The following is an 18,405-nucleotide window of genomic DNA, read 5'->3' as shown; positions in this document are numbered from 1 at the left end:
TATATAGACAAAGTTCTTAGATGTACAACGGTGTTCTTAGCTGTACAATGGTGTTCTTAGCTGTACAACGGTGTTCTTAGCTGTACAATGGTGTCCTAAGATGTACAACGGTGTTCTTAGCTGTACAATGGTGTTCTTAGCTGTACAATGGTGTTCTTAGCTGCACAACGGTGTTCTTAGCTGTACAATGGTGTAAACTTTATCACCACATCAGTCCACAATTTTTTAAATTAAAAGGAATTTTTAGAGTTTTTAAAAAGTTTTTTTAGATTATGCGCATCTTGTAACCCCCTCAAATTAAGAGGATTAAAACTTTATATGGTCATAACATGAGAACATTAAAAGATTATTTTATGAAATTTAAAATTTATCAATGCACTAATGAGCATACTTAAGCATAAATTCAGTTGAGCAAAGTAAAAAATACTTTATAAACTTGTTGCTTTCTCGTTTGGGGTAAAAGGAAGAGCAATTTTATGGCTTTTTTCCCCAGGCTCTAATGATTGCAACTTTTTGAGAGCATCTTTAATTGACGTAAGTATAAACGTATAAATGTTTGAATTTTTCTTCATACCTGAAAGTTAGCCAACTCTAACACCAAAAAATACAGATTTTCATCTGAAATGATAGGAACACAACTTGCAGGTTTTTCAGAAGGCTGGAGATAAGTAGTGAGTTTACAGGGTTAGACGTCAGTCTCATTTAAAACTTCATTATTTTATTAAGAACATTATTCTTAGGCTAAGATATTATTTATTATGAATTTGACAAACTTTGTTCTGAAACCATAACTTTTTATCTTGATTTATATAGGTGGTACTATATGCCTGTCACTGTGCACAACATATTTTACAAAAAGATATAAAATCATGCATTCATCAAATCAGGCTACTATCGAAAGAATCTTGAAAAATTATTTTTTTTACTATTTCTACTAATAAAGTTTTGCTCAATATGGTTTTGGTAACTTCAATTTAAAAGAAATTAGAAAGTAACTTTAAGAGAAATGTCAATTAAGAAAAGTTATCAAAAGTATTTAGTAATTTTTTATATATGGTGATTTCAAGAAAAATGTCAACAAAAAAGCCATAAAAATAACCATTAAAAGTTTTCACAATATCAGGTTGGCAATAACATTATGTGTGATGATGAAGATTAGTTAGATTTATTAGTAAACAACAATGATTCAAAAACGACTGTTAGAAATATAATATTTGTTTATTTTACATTTTTTAGCTACAATATAGTAAGTATAATTTGTAAGTAGTATAATTATGGTTACTATATTATAGTTAATATAGATAAATATATACTATATAGTTAATATAAATGTAGTTGGTTTAATATTCTTGTTGGAATGAACTTTTTTAAATAATCTATCAGGTGTTGAAATTAAGTATTTATTTTTAATACACAATTAATTTTTTTGATTGTAAAAATCCCTAAAGAAAAACAATAATCAAAAAAGGCATGACTAATCAATAACATATTACATAAATACTTATGTATAACAACTAATATAATGCATATGCATATATATATATATATATATATATATATATATATATATATAAATATATATATACATATATATACATACATATATATATACATAAATATATATATATATATATACATACATATAAATATATATATATATACATATAAATATAGAAAGAAGAAAGCTTTCCATCTCATTCTTTTTATTAATGCTTCGGTTTTATCAAGTAATTGTATTCTGTAGTTCTTTATTGATGGAATCGGAATGTTCTTGATTGAATAATTCAAGTTAGTTTTTTTCATTGCGTAGACGACTTGAGAAGAGTGCTCAACGTATGGAGCTAATTGATGTTGTTTTATTGTACCAAGTTATGATACAAAGTCTCTTGTTCGTTGGAGAGTGATCAATATTAAGTAAATTGTTTACAAAATAGATCAGTATTAATATATAAAGAGTTTGATTATTTGAAAAAATACAACTTCGTGATGGAACTTAAAGTTTCATGCCCTTCGGCAATCATCAGCCATATTTTATTCTTTAAATAAAGAAAAAACCGTTAAAAAATACAAAATACAGAAATTGACAGAAAAAACATAACAAAGCAATAGAATGAGTTCTGACGTCAAAACAAACAAACAAACAATATTAATTAGAAAATTGATCAATTACCCGTGTCGAATAGGGCGAGAAGAAATTTGTTTCGATGCCTGCACTTGGATAGCATTTCACTTTTTTTGTTTAGTAGATTTTTATTTTTGGAAAATAGAATTTCATATTTTTTGTTTGTGCATAGTTTGCAGGACTTCGTGGTTGGGTTGTAAGCATTGCATTGCCTAATTATTTTTCCATTTAACAACTGGGTTTAAGTTAGCATCTTTTAATTTCCAAAATTCTTTTGATAACTCGGTGTTAGGTTAGAGGTTATCAAAAGAATTTTGGAAATTAATTAAAAGATGCTAACTTAAACCCAGTTGTTAAATGAAAAAATCATAACTTGGTACAATAAAACAACATCAATTAGCTCCATACGTCGAGCACTCTTCTCAAGTCGTCTACGCAATGAAAAAAACTAACTTGAATTATTCAATCAAGAACATTCCGATTCCATCAATAAAGAACTACAGAATACAATTACTTGATAAAACCAAAGCATTAATAAAAAGAATGAGATGGAAAGCTTTCTTCTTTCTTAATAAAGATCAAAAAAGTAAGGATACATATAAATATGTATATATATATACATATATATATATATACATATACATATATATATATATATATATATATATATATATATATATATATATATATATATATATATGTATATATATATATATATATATATGCATATATATATATACAACCCTCGGAATTAGGAAAAATGAGGTCGGCATTAAATTGCTGACCTCAAACTGTTAGAGGTAGGCAAAAAAAAGTTAACTCAAAGGGGTTACCATAAAACCTAGAAACGAGGTTGGCAATTTTTTGCCGACCTCAAACATTTTAAGGTCGGCATTGCTGAATGCCGACCTTAATTCCAAGGGCTGTGTGTGTGGTTATATATATATATATATATATATATATATATATATATATATATATATAAATTATGTTAGTGTATTCTACAAACAGAGTGTTAATTGTTCTTAAAGAACAGAGCAATAATAAATTAGTAAAAACACTTATCTAATTTTTTCTTTCTTCTACACAGTGTTTCCCCATCATTAAGTTCATAAGGAAGAATCAGGAAGATTCTTCCTGATGAACCTATTGATGGAGAAACACTGTGTAAAAGAAAGAAAAAATTAGATAAGTGTTTTTACTACAGGTAGACAGGCCCCAAAAACCACATGATTTTTTCTTTTGCTGTATCTTTTGTACAAAACAAATAATTTAACTTTATTTTGCTTTTTTATATACTTTTATATGGTAAAAGTTCTTCTCAGGGGTTTAGAAGTATTTTGGTATTTTTTGTTTGCTTTTTTTTTTCAGTAAAGTTTCGCTATATTTTAGTAGGGGACCTCAAAAAACCGCATGGCTTAAATTGTTTATAAATTTTATAAAATTAGTTGCAACTTTCCAATTTTTTGGAATAGCTTATTATATTAAAATCCCCTTCATATGGTAGTTTGATTGCAAACTTACATTTTAGGGAAGTACCAAAAGCGCTCCAAAAACCACATGCTTGGGACCCCAAAAACCACATTAATTACATTATTTTTAACAAAAATATAAGTGATATTACAAAAATTCATGATTTAAAGTAGATTTTTAGTAGTTGTAACTTTCTTTTTGATGATAATGAATTTATATAGAGATTTTATTTTACGCTCCTGCTTAGAGGATAGTTTTAGTTCAGTTTGCAGTATGTGAATTTGTGATAATATTTTATTTGTAAGCAAATAAATAAGCATGAGTAACAGCAACAAAAAATTCAAAACTCGCTTGCAAATTAAGTCACTAAATCCAAGTCCTAATGCTGAAGCACTAATTAAAAGAAAAGCTATATTAGAAAAAAACAAACAACTTAAAGCTGCTGTTCAATGGTGTAAAAAAAAAAATGTAAGAGGACATGCTGGAATTAAAACAAGACAACATCCACTTATTAAAGATCGTGAAACAATAAACTGCAGACTTGATGGGAAAATAGTCAATGGTCTTGAAAGACAGTACTGTGCAATTCTCTTGGAGGAAGAAGAGTTGTCAATTGTTTCATACATTGAGAATAAAAATCGAGCAATGCAAGGCATAAACAAAGCAGAACTAACAAAACTTGTCCTTGATGTTCTGAAAGTTAGACAATACACAAATAAAAGATTGAAAGGTGGCAGAAAATTCATAGCATTATCTGCAAATGCAAAAAATTCTTTGACAAAAAACAAGTATTTATGTTTCTTATATATTTTTTTTAAAGGTAGTAATAACGGGTGATGCGGAAGTTATCGGACAAATCCTAGTTTCATTATTTGAGCATAATAATTAGTTTTTTAGTTTTATGCGTAGGCATAAACGTTCTATAAAATATAAACTTTATTATTTGAAACACAATTATTTAAAATGAGGTTAAATGCAGCTGAACGAGAATCTTTTCGAAAGCGACTAAAAATGTTTTTTGTAAATAAACCTAATATAAAAAAAAAAAAAAATCGTAAATCATTTTGAAAAGGAAGGATTTGCTCGAAGTACAATATATGATAACCTAAAAAGACTTGAAACTGTTCAATCGTTTTCTGATAGAAAGCACCCTGGTCGTCTGACATCCTGGACTAGAGAAAAGAAAGCCGAATTAACGAGACTTGTCAACAATCGAAAAGGGGTCAGTCAGAGAAAAATAGATATTAAATTCGGTGTAAATCAATCGACAATTGGTCGTCAGTTAAAAAAAATGAATATTAAATATAGAAAACGTGAAAAGACTCCAAAATACACTATAGAACAACAAATAAAGGCAAAGAAAAGAAGCAGGAAACTAGTTAACCAACTCCAAAACACAAAATCGCTTCTAGTCATCGATGACGAAAAATACTTTTGTTTTGAAGGGGACAACATGCCTGGAAATTCTGGATACTACACAAACAAAAAAAAGACATGCCCAGAAAGTGTTCGTTTTATAGGAAAAGAGAAATTTCCAAAAAATTATTAATGTGGACAGCCATATCTGGCCGTGGTATGTCCGAGCCATTGTTTCGCACTTCCAAGGCTGTAGCGATCGATTCATCAATCTATATTAATGAATGTTTAGAAAAACGACTTCTTCCATTTATTCACAAGTATCATGGAGACTTTAACTATTTATTTTGGCCAGATTTAGCAAGTTCTTATTATTCTAAAGATTCTCTAAATTGGATGGACCAATATGTCTATTACGTTGATAAAGAATCCAATCCCCCAAATGTGCCTCAAGCACGACCAATTGAAAATTTTTGGGGACATTTGGCACAGAAGGTTTACGATGGAGATTTGCAAGCTTCAACAGAGCAAGTCTTGATTGATCGCATTAAACTAAAACTACAAGAAATTGATTTAAACTTTTTACAGTCGATATGAAAGGCTTCAGAGCAAAATTGAGATCATTTGCAGATGGTGGTGTTTTTTCATATAAAAATAATAATATATTTTTATTAAAAGATAAATGCTTTATTTAAAAAAAATATAATAGTAGTTTGTTTTTTTATTTATAAATAAGTTATTGACGTTTTTATTTTGTCCGATAACTTCCGCATCACCCGTTAGTCAACATATAAAGATATAAAGAGAATGCTTGTAGTTCCAGGAGTTGAAGCTTTGTAAAAGAAGCTTTTTTAGTTAATTTTTTATTTTTGTTTTAAACACAGGTTAGGTAAATCGTTTTGGATGCGCTTTAAAGCTAAGAATCCAAGCTTAACACTCAAGCAACAAGGAAATGTGTCAATAAATAGAGCTCCCAATTGCACGAGGGAAATGGCATGTTTCCACCTTGGTATGAGTAAACATAGAGTTTTTTATTATATTTCATAGTATACACTAGCTTCATTTAAAATTTAACTCAGAGCTCCACCTTTTTATTAGTTTATGTATTGCCACTGTACATTTATGAAAAACAGTTCTACCAAAACTGAGTTACTAACTGATTTTCATGGTTGCCTTTAGACGCTCTTGCAGAAGAATTGATTGAGACTGGCATTATGACTGACGCAGCACAAAAGGGGACAGTAGTTTGGTCTGGAAATATTGATACATGCTGAACAGTAAATCACAACGAAACACCACAGTTCATCAATTTTGGTGTTGATGGTACTCCTGCTGGTCTTGTTTTTGCTGGAAAAGGGGAAACATGTTGTAAAATGATCAGAGAGAACCGTGAATGCGTTACCATACATCCTCTAGTATCATTTTCAGGTAGTTATTGCCTTATCACTTTTTTGATAAATATTTATAATATGGATTGAATAGATGATATGTATTATCTTTCTTTGTAATTGTAGGAGACCTTTGTGTCTGTCAAGTACTCTTTGGTACCGTTGGAATAACTAATCAAATGGTTCCAAAGGAAGCTGTGGTAAATATTCCGCATCTTCTGATAACAACTTGCAACCATGGTGTATCTAATCACAATTTGTTATAAGATATGTACAAAGAGTTTGATGAATATCTTACTGAAAAAAAAGTGGCACGACCAGTAGTTTTGCTTTCTGATAGGCATTGTTCAGGCTTTAATTTTGATGTCTTAAAGTTTTTACAATCAAAAAACATACGTATGTTCTTAACTCCACCAGATACCACTGGTGTGACACAGCTTTTAGACCAACTCAACAAAAACCTTAATCATGAGTATCGTGGTATGAAAGAAAACATTTTTACTGATTTCAATTCACTAAATAAAGAAGCTTTTATGATGATTTTAGGACGTATTTGGAACAACTGGGTCCCAAGACAATCTATAATCAAAGCTGCAAGACGTGTAGGAGTAACTTCCACATCATTAAACGTCAATGACATGCAACAGGACAAGTTTGCACGAGCTGCTTTATGTATTGATTTTCCAAAAAGTGTTACACCCAGTACAACAACTCTTGAAAGATATACTATTAAATCTCCTGATAAAAGAAAAAATTCAGCTCAGTATTGGAAAGAAAAGTTTGAGAGTTCTCAAGAGCTTATTCAAGAGCTGAGCGAAAAAAGCATTCAACATGAAGAAATTTCTGGCTTACTGACAGTACATAAAGTTGGGCCGAAAGTTTCCAAACTTACTACAAGGGTTACACAGGTTCACGGATCAATGAAAGGAAAAATGTGTAGGACTTAGTGAAGGTAATTCAAGATAATGAAAATCAAGAAATAAAAGATAAGGAAGAAAAAAGATAGAACAAAGAAAAACATAAAAGAAGCATTTTTACGGTGTAAAAATGAATGCAACTGTGGAGAAGGTGTGTGCCATGCCATAAAGCTACAGCAATGCTCTTCTTGCCACAATGTACAAAAATCTGTCTGTGGAAAGTTATCTTGTAAAGTGGATGGAAAAAAGCCATAAAGTTTTTAGCTGCTGCAGTAACCAACAACTCACTCAAACGTAAGGTTATTGAGTGTGAAAGTGATGAAGATACTAGAAGTTAGAAGGATACACCAAGAAAGTGACCTTACAGTGATAAGGAGATAATTCCATTATTCTTAGTCAATTAGTTGATCAACTTATTAAAGAGTTAATAGTTTCAAAGATGTATAAAAACACTTTTAAATTGTCTTAAAGACTAATAGTGCAACATTTCAATTTTTTTTTAATCAAATAACTAGTAAAAAAGTAAATTTACTTGATTAATAATAGAAAAATATCTGTTAATAGAAAAAAGTAAAACTCCATTTTAATATTGAGTTTTTGATCCATGTATATATATTTTTTAGTAAGGGACCCCAAAGACCACACAGAAACACTACTTTGGTTAAGATAAAATATTTTAGCAACTGTCTTTTTCATTTATTTTCTTTTGTTTTTTTTTGTAGAAGTATGACTTAAATCTTTACAAAAAATACTACTTTGCAAACTTAAATGAAAATTTCAAGTATCTATGGACTATAATGTCAAAATGTTATAAAATTGAAAAAAAAAATTTTTTTATTGTTTTTAGTATAATTTTCAAAAATTTATGCTAATTTGGTTATTTTTAACAGTTTCTTTTCAAAAAACTATCTTGTCAAATGAAAAAATCTATTTTGCTGCTTCATAAGGCTTTATCTATGAGTTACAGGTACTAATGTGAGCGTGTGGCTTTTGGGGTCCATGAGTTTTTGGGGCCCGTCTACCTGTAATATATATATATATATATATATATATATATATATATATATATATATATATATATATATATATATATATATATATATAAAATATAATATAAACATATTAACTAATTTAATTTTTTTTTACATTTTTTTTTTTACTTTTCTTCACTTTGGCAGAACATGGCGGAAGCGTTTATTTAACGGTGAAATTGGAAAAAAGAGAAAAACAAAAGGAAATATTTTAAAGAACAAAACACATAGGTTAAAAATAAAGTAAAATAACAATAATATTAAAAGGTATAAGGGAACTAAAACATTAAAGAAAAAATAAAACAAGTAAATAAATAAAAAAAATATAAAGAAAACAAAGAGATTTAATAAAATAAAACAAAAACAATCAATAAGAAGCAAAGTAACAAATTAAAAAAAAGAAGTTCGAAAAATGTTTCAAAAAATAATAAAAAAAACTAATTAAAACAAAAACAAATTTTTTTACGCTTTTCTGATTCCGCCAAGAATAACAAATATAATTTATTTTATTTTGTAGAAGTTTTTGGCTTTGCCTTTTCATTATAGTTTTTGTTTTCATTTTGTAGTTTTTGTGCTTGCCTTTTCGTTTGCATAATGTTTGTTATTATTTGAGCTGTTGTTGCTAATTATTTTTATTGTTGTTCGCTGTTGTTATTAATTGGGTATTTTTATATATATTTTTTTTGTCTTTTTATTTAATTTATTATAACTTAATCATTTTTTTTTTAAATTAATTTAATTTAACTTGCTTTTTTTTTATTAATATTAATTAATATTTATGAATTTAATATTATTATTTATTAATATTTATGAACTTTTTGTTTGTTTGTTTATTTTATTTAGGTGTCACTCCAATGACTAGTTTTTAACTATGAGTGACACCTAACCTAATTATTGTAAAACTATAAAAAAAATTGTAATTTTAAATTTTGGGTTAAATAAATGGATAATATAACATAAAAACTTGCCCATAAATCTCTGGAAATATATTAATTGAAGAATTGATAAGAAAAATGCAGATTTAGGCATTGCTACCAAATATTTGAAAGTGCTACCTTCTTTATCTTTGTGAATCAGAAACTGCTACTATTCTTCCACTACCTATCAAACTTTAAAATTAGTACTGCTAATCTGCTTCTAGTCCACTACCAAAAATTTTGAAAGTTTTTTCTTTTAAAGCTTAAGAAAAAAACTACTGTCCTCCTCTCCTGGATATCAAAAACTTTCAAAAGTTTTTTTTGAAGATAAAAACTACAATTAAAATACTCTTACTGTTAAAAATATAATTTACAATTTTTTAAAAAACTGAATTTACTTTACATGAAATTTCAAATGTAAAGATTATAATTTATCACTATAAAAAATTGCAGTTGTTTTGCTATTATATTTTTCAAAGTTAACTTTGTAGAGAGATTACTTCAATGAGATGATAGAAAAATCTATACTAGCACATAAATGCACAATATAATTAATCTATTTTATATGTATATACTAAGCTAGTTGAAGACATTTTGTATAAAACAAATATACAGCTTCTTCAAAATTTTAAAATCAAATTGCACATATCTTAGATTAATTTGATAACACAAGAAATTGTTATTCTGAAACTCTGCTCCATTTTTGTTTCACTTCATTGTCATTAAAAGTCTATAATTTAATAGCAAATGGTATTTATAAATTTAAATGGTAGCAGATGAGTGCATTATACTTTTTTTGGTTGCATATGATATAAAAAAACTTTAATTGCTTTTAATTTAAAAATTTTTTTCAGTGAAAGCACATTTGAAACTCTGCTCTCAAATGACTGCCTGTAACAGAGTTCAATTGAAATGAACTGAGTTGCACTACCCCCCAGCCCTGGAAAAATGTAACTACTAATTTTTGTAACTGATAAAGGTAAATATAAGTGATAACAGTTGGATAACAATTAATACTTAATAATTAGTATTTTAATGAAAATAACAAACAAAGACATAAATAACAATAATAAGATTTTTAAATTATAATATAACTTTAAAAACTATAAAAAAAAACATAAATTAATATAACAAAACATATATTATTATAAAAAAACATATACTACTATAAAAAAAAACATTAATTACTATAAAAAAATATATTTTGGTAAAAAAAGACATATATTACTATAAAAAAAACATATATTACTATAAAAAAAGATATTTACATTTGAATGTTTAAAAAAAAAATTCAATTCTGAATCTCTATCTGTATGATTCAAACAAAATAAATAATATACCTGGCCATCTTTATACTTAGCTCGCTGTTTGGGTGTTTCAAATTTTCCAACCTCTACCAACCTTAAATTAAAATAAAATTTTTACAAATTATTTATCTTTAAAGCTTTAAGCTATTTATCTTTAAAGCTTTTATATATATGATTTCAACAATACACTTTTATTTTAAAGTTATTGCCATTACTTTGTTTGATAACATATTTCTTATTTTTTTACTTTTTTATAATAATAGTAATATTAATAATAATAATAACATATTCCTTATTTTTGTACTTTATTTGATAACATATTCCTCATTTTTTTGTTTTATTTGATAACATATTCCTTACTTTTTTACTCTTGGTAAATTTTAGCAATTTTTTAATCAATAACTGTTTATTCCAGAATACTAAAACAGAGAAAAGTGTTTGTTTGTTTCAATATTTAAAGTATATGGAAAAAGACCAATTCCAAAATTATTTCAAAAAAAAAAAAAATGCTGATAACCTATATGCATTATTAGAAATTTTAGTAATTAGAAAATTATTAAATTTTTTTCCTTTTTTACTCAAATAAACAAATGTTGTTCCAATGAAAATAAGAAAGCAAATATAAATATACTTTTCTTATTTGCTAAATTTTTTGCTAAATTGCTAGTATTTTTTAATGAATAATTACTTTCCTGAAACAATATTTTTTGAATTTATATAACAATTTATAAAGAAAAAATTTGTAAAATAAAAATTTCAATTTTTTGAAATTTTTACAAACTTTTAAAATGATGGTAGTGGGGTTGTAAAAGTTTTACAAACTTTTTCAACTCCACTACCATCATCATTGAATGATCTAAAACACCAAATGCAGACAAACAAAATTAAATCCTCAAAACCTATTTAACTATGTTTAAAAATCAATACAATAGTATAATAGATTAGAAGTTATTGACTTCTAATTTATTTAGAAATTGAACATTTACTTTTAAAAAAACTTTTAAACAAAGTTTTGTTTATTTCTTTTTTTTTTTTTTTTGGTATCCAAGCGTAAGGATAATTTGGGCAGGAGAGGGGATGGGTTTTGAGGCTTTTTTGTTTTAAGGTGTCCACCATTTCAATTTTTTGCAAAACCTTCCAATTTGGCATAGGCATAAACATACTTAAGTTCGGAGTTTGCACAATGCATGAAAGTGTCCTATCTGAAACATCAAAAAACTTTATAGATGCCCATGATTATATAACATAGAACATTTATTTAATAAAAAAACATACTTAATGAAGGTTTAACTGCACTGTAACTGTTTAAAGTAACAATAATATTAAAAAAAATAATTAAATGTGTTTTTATGGATGCTTTTTTTTTTTTTATGCATATTTTTATATCATGTTTAAAAAAAAATACACGATGATTTTTTTGGAGTTGCAACAATATGCCTATCTGATAGACATAAAGTGATATTGATATACACTGATAGACTATCATGAGAAGCATAAAATGCCATTCATTCTTTACATAAATTTATGACAACAAATTAAAACTTAAAAAATTATAATAATAGCAGTAATAAAAAGCTATTCAAATCTTTTAAATAACTTTAAAATAAAAAAGAATAATTTTGAAAAACAGATGCAATTTTAATAAAATTAAAAGAAACCTCGAGAAAAATCGTTGCAAGATTTTGAAATTAAAATTTTTCTCGTTAAAACTTTTACAAACTTTTATTATCATTTCTATTTATTCGCCATTTAAAGTAAGCATGGTTACGTTCGGTCAATATGAAGTATTAAGATAATGTTGTCATATCAATTTTAGTCAAATTGACTAAAGCATAAAAATTCATTAAGTATTTTTGACTGGTTTATTACAGTTTCGAAAGGCGCATTAGTAAATCCAATTATTTAACTTTAAGGGTGGAATGCAAGAAGCGAACTTGAGTCAAGTTCGACTTGAACTTTACATTTTAACCAATAGCGGCAGAGTGTGGGTTTTCCCATACAAAAATACTCTGCCGCTATTGGTTACAAAGTAAAGTTCAAGTCGAACTTGACTTAAGTTCGCTTCTTGCATTCCACCCTAAGTGTCCTACACATCCGCCAACTCTGATAAACGACATCGTCGTTGCGCACGCAATACCGCCCATGAGATCAATTCCAAAGTTTACAGGAGGAAAAAAAACTGAATCACAGACGCATTTTTCATTCCAAAGGCATATAAGCTGCTTACTTATATGTGAAATATGTATTATAACACTATTATGCAAAATAAATTTAAGAAAGTGAATTTTTTGTTAAATTGTGTCACTTGGGCGATACTGCCTTCTTTTTATATCACACAGGTGTTACTGTCTTGGATTAAATTTCTATATAAATTACTTTTCTAGATTTGAAAATAAATTAACTGCTACTACTAATAACAAAGCAAACTATTTCCAACGAACTTCAAGGATATGTAGGCCTATTTTCTGTCAAAACTGTAATATTTATAAGTATATTGTCTTAAAACGATTCAACAAGTGCTTATCAGAGTCTTGTTTTCGAGCCTGCTGGAAAGCGGCATCTGTTATCCCTATCTTCAAAAATTCTGGAGAGCGATCTGATTCGTCTAACTACCATTCCGTTAGTCTTCTTCGTATCATAAGCAAGATTTTTGAATCTTTAATTAACAAACACTAAATTTCTCATCTGGAATCTAATAACTTACTTTCTGACCATCAATATGGATTTAGATCTTCTTGTTTTACAGCTGATTTGCTAACATCAATAACTGATAGGTTTTATCGTGCATTAGATAAAGGTAGAGAGGTTGAGGTCATCGCTCTTGACATTTCAAAAGCTTTTGATAAAGTTTGGCATGCTGGTCCTCTCCATAAGCTTTCTTTTTATGGTGTATCTGGCAACATCTTTAAGATTATTGAATCCTTCCTTTCCAATCGCAGTATAAAAGTTGTCCTCGATGGACAGCACTCTTCTTCTTATTCTGAAACTTCAGTGGTTCCTCAAGGTTTTATCCTTGGCCCTATACTCTTTTTAATTTACATTAACGATCTTTCAGATTTTCTCACATATAAGGTGGAAATGTTTGCTGATGGTACTACCATTTAATCTTGTCGTGATAAGAAACCAACGCTCTCTGATTGCTTGGAGGGAGCATTTGAGCTTGAAAAGGATCTCACTTCTGCTACAGCATGGGGCTCACAGTGGCTGATGAACTTTAATACAGATAAGACTCAACTTTTTTTATCCAATCGTTATCGCAATAATTTATATCTTCCTATATTTATGAATGGTGATGTAATCGATGAGTCATCTACTCTTTATCTTCTAGGATTAACTCTTACTTCCAATCTTTCTTGGAAACCATGTATCAAATTTATTGCAAAATTAGCATCTGCTAAGGTTGCATCTCTTTATCGAGCTCGACACTTTCTTACTTCGGATTCTATTCTCTATCTCCATAAATTTATAATCCGGCCTTGTATGGAATACTGTTCCCATATCTGGAGGGGATCTTCTAATGATGTCCTTTTTCTTTTAGACAAGGTTCAAAAACGCATTGTAAACATAGTTGGACTTACTCTTGCAGCCAACCTCCAATCATTATAAAATCGTCGTAATGTTACTTCTCTTTCTCTTTTCTACAAATACTATAATGGGCACTGCTCTAAAGAGCTAGTGTCTCTTGGGCCATCTACTAAAATTCATTCTCGTTTTACTTATCATTCAATTAGGTGTCATCCTTTTTCTGCGACTGTTCCTAAGTGCTCCAAAAACGCTTATTCGTCTAGTTTATTTCCTCGAACATCAGCTCTTTGGAATATCTTGCTTTCCTGATTCATATAATTTGCAATCCTTTAAGTCGTCCGTCAATCGTTATCTTGCTCTACAATCTTCATCATTTCTTTTCCAGTAACTTCCAAATTTGTGGTTGCTTGCAGCCACAAATTTGGAAGCGAAGATGTTTAAAAAAAAAAAAAAAAAAGGAGTAAAATAGACTGCAAGAAATAAATGTTTTGAATAACGTTTAAATTTATGCTTCGAAAAAACAAGATAAATCAATTTGTTTATCAATGGTTTAGTTTCTAATTTTTATATTCTTTAGAGCAAAAACAATAAAAAAAATTTTGACCATTAATTACAAATTTGTTTTATTGACATGTATGCTTTGTGAATGGAAAATACCGCAGAACGTCTTTGAGCTCTTAAAGATGCTGATATTTCTTCGGCTTTTTTTAGCCTGTCTTGATGGAGAAGGTTGAAAGTGATCAAAAAGTTAATTTCCTTTGGTCTTCTTGGCAAAAGTTTCTAATCGTCGTTAAAGTCCAGTTTGTAGAACATTTTTTCATCGGGCTTGTACCATAGACATCGAAGGTTTGTCACCGTTGGATCGCCGGCAGAAAGTCCAGAACATATTAATGAGATACCATTGTCGATGTTTCAGAATACTTCTTTACATAAGTGTAATCCGCTTCAAATACATTGTATGATGAAAGTTTTGTTCGGGCATCTCTTGTGCATTTAATGTAATTGCTCGGAAAATTTTTTCTTTTTTAACCTCTGTTCAATTAGGCTATGCACTGAATCGCACTCCATTTGGGTGTGTCCCTTTTCCAAGAATTTTTGGTAGATGTCAACATTTAACTCTATACTCAAATGATTCAGGGCATTTGACGTAAAGCTGTTGCGGTTCTGATACGTACATCCACCTGCATATAAAATTATTTGAGGTTTTTTCTTTTTTGTTACTTCACTTATGGCGTGACCGGCGCAACTCGCAAACGTGTCAGCAGACAAACCAGCTTCTGATTCGTTAAACCAGTAACAAGTGCCATCATGAGTGAAAAGATTGTAAACAGTGAAATTGTGGCAGTTCAACTTGGTTTTGTAGTATTGGGCACTGGCGTAGAGGCAAGAGCTGAAAGTCCATAGTAAACACATGATGTCTAACCTCCTTTACTGTCTTATCTTTATTTCTGTTGTCTAAGTCATTATTTTTTTCTTCTATAGCTTGGTTCTTTTTAAAATGTGGCTGTCTTAAATTTCTTTGCCAATTTGATTCACTTCAAACGAGCAACAGACATCGCATTTGTCCTTTTTAGGTGCATAACGGGTGATGCGGAAGTTATCGGACAAAATAAAAACGTCAATAACTTATTTATAAATAAAAAAACAAACTACTATTATATTTTTTTTAAATAAAGCATTTATCTTTTAATAAAAATATATTATTATTTTTATATGAAAAAACACCACCATCTGCAAATGATCTCAATTTTGCTCTGAAGCCTTTCATATCGACTGTAAAAAGTTTAAATCAATTTCTTGTAGTTTTAGTTTAATGCGATCAATCAAGACTTGCTCTGTTGAAGCTTGCAAATCTCCATCGTAAACCTTCTGTGCCAAATGTCCCCAAAAATTTTCAATTGGTCGTGCTTGAGGCACATTTGGGGGATTGGATTCTTTATCAACGTAATAGACATATTGGTCCATCCAATTTAGAGAATCTTTAGAATAATAAGAACTTGCTAAATCTGGCCAAAATAAATAGTTAAAGTCTCCATGATACTTGTGAATAAATGGAAGAAGTCGTTTTTCTAAACATTCATTAATATAGATTGATGAATCGATCGCTACAGCCTTGGAAGTGCGAAACAATGGCTCGGACATACCACGGCCAGATATGGCTGTCCACATTAATAATTTTTTGGAAATTTCTCTTTTCCTATAAAACGAACACTTTCTGGGCATGTCTTTTTTTTGTTTGTGTAGTATCCAGAATTTCCAGGCATGTTGTCCCCTTCAAAACAAAAGTATTTTTCGTCATCGATGACTAGAAGCGATTTTGTGTTTTGGAGTTGGTTAACTAGTTTCCTGCTTCTTTTCTTTGCCTTTATTTGTTGTTCTATAGTGTATTTTGGAGTCTTTTCACGTTTTCTATATTTAATATTCATTTTTTTTAACTGACGACCAATTGTCGATTGATTTACACCGAATTTAATATCTATTTTTCTCTGACTGACCCCTTTTCGATTGTTGACAAGTCTCGTTAATTCGGCTTTCTTTTCTCTAGTCCAGGATGTCAGACGACCAGGGTGCTTTCTATCAGAAAACGATTGAACAGTTTCAAGTCTTTTTAGGTTATCATATATTGTACTTCGAGCAAATCCTTCCTTTTCAAAATGATTTACGATTTTTTTTTTTTTTATATTAGGTTTATTTACAAAAAACATTTTTAGTCGCTTTCGAAAAGATTCTCGTTCAGCTGCATTTAACCTCATTTTAAATAATTGTGTTTCAAATAATAAAGTTTATATTTTATAGAACGTTTATGCCTACGCATAAAACCAAAAAACTAATTATTATGCTCAAATAATGAAACTAGGATTTGCCCGATAACTTCCGCATCACCCGTTACAAAGCAAGGTTCAGTTCCTGAAAAATTTTTATGAATAGTGTTCTTTCTACTGGTTTGATATTTTTTTCATCACTAAACTCCTTGTATACCTGGTACAGTCCAGAATGAGAAGTTTGATATTGTTCTAAGTACGTTTTAGTTGATGAACTTCGGTAATAGTGAGAGGGGAGAATTAGCAAGGACTGCAAGAACTCGTGTGCCAAGTTTTTTGAAGGTTTCCTCCTTTGAGGATTTTTCACCTGCTTTTATTTAGAACCTCCTTGCATTTGTGGATACCATTTCCACTTGAATTAGCGAGCCACTGCCTCACTGTCCAAGCTTTGATTCCTAAAGTATTTAAAAACATAGTCCTACAGATTCGACCCTTTCGTTTCTAAGGAAAAGGTGAAACTCTCTGCTTACTTTCCTTCTAGAAACTTCTTCTTTTGTCTTTTTTCTTTTCTTATCTACATTTTGTGCCAAGTTTGCGTCAAACACTTTCCGTTGATCCCAATTCATTTCAGTCCAGAATTTGGAAAATATTTCTTTTCTATCTTCTTCTATAAAATTTTCACAATCCCAATTTTTCACCTGAGCACACTTTCGTGATGTGCAAGCCACTCCTATTTTCCTTCCATCACGGGGTGTATGATGCCTATTATTTTCTCCTTTCGGTTTCGAGAGTCCTTAATATGGCAAGCCCTCCATTCTTAGTCTTTTTTTTTCTTTCTCTTTTCCAATCTAATGGTGATAGTTTTACCTTTCTTAGAGGTTGTTCCTTATCATTCTGATTAGGGTCTTTATTTTGATGGATTTCCACCTCGTTAATAATCTCAGCATCAGGATTAATACTCACAATTCAAGTCTGGATTGCCAATTGAACTCTCTGCAATTGAATCATCGGCTACGTTAGACGTGCTCATCGCAATTTCTTGATTTGAGTTGTACGGGATTGGAACAGAACAAAATGTATGGTCTACATTTAGCACCTCACAAACACTTAAGTCACTTAAATTTAAACTACTCTGTGATTTGTCAGAAGTTTGAAGTTTATTATCGAACACTGTATCAAAGTTGTTGTCACTACTGAGTGTTGAAACAATTTCAGCTTCAGGCATTGCTTGAGCATTGCTCCTTTTTTCATAAATGGAATCCGGCATAATTATGTTGATAATTTCATGCAACATAAGAGAAAAACTATCATTAGGTACTTTCAAACTAAGTTAGTAAGTCATAAGTAAATACTTCATGATCCCTATGGTACATACGCTGAAAAATTATTTCAGTTTTTACTTGCAAAAATAGGTTGTAACGTTTTTTGGAAAACTAACAAGTCTTTTAAGAATAATAATCTGTTAACTAGACTTCTAAAAATCAGATTTACTTAAAGTTATATAATTCTATGATAATCAATGATAAAACAAATGATAAAAACAGCTTAAATAATAGTTTCACATTATTTATAAATTTTTTAAAAAAAAACATATTTTTTACAATTTA

The 18,405-nt window shown here is 29.1% G+C and overlaps 2 protein-coding genes across 2 annotated transcripts in view; both read right to left on the bottom strand.

The window, feature by feature from the left end:
* Positions 1-12,428, bottom strand: part of LOC100211012 (polymerase delta-interacting protein 2) — a 44,568-nt gene extending 32,140 nt beyond the window's left edge. Inside the window, exons 1-2 of the mRNA XM_065808268.1 lie at positions 12,170-12,428; positions 10,545-10,605 (exon numbers count right to left, since the gene is read on the bottom strand). Of these exons, the coding sequence (XP_065664340.1) occupies positions 10,545-10,605; positions 12,170-12,243 (135 nt within the window). The 5' untranslated portion in view covers positions 12,244-12,428. The remainder of the gene's footprint in view (positions 1-10,544; positions 10,606-12,169) is intronic.
* Positions 12,429-15,800: 3,372 nt separating this feature from the next.
* Positions 15,801-16,205, bottom strand: LOC136086439 (uncharacterized). Its single transcript, XM_065808736.1, has one exon. The coding sequence runs from the start codon at positions 16,203-16,205 to the stop codon at positions 15,801-15,803; it is 405 nt and encodes a 134-aa protein (XP_065664808.1).
* Positions 16,206-18,405: the final 2,200 nt, after the last annotated feature.

This window comes from Hydra vulgaris, chromosome 10 (assembly GCF_038396675.1).
Source record: "Hydra vulgaris chromosome 10, alternate assembly HydraT2T_AEP".
Lineage (NCBI taxonomy): Eukaryota > Metazoa > Cnidaria > Hydrozoa > Anthoathecata > Hydridae > Hydra > Hydra vulgaris.
This window is presented reverse-complemented; position numbering and strand designations above follow the sequence as displayed.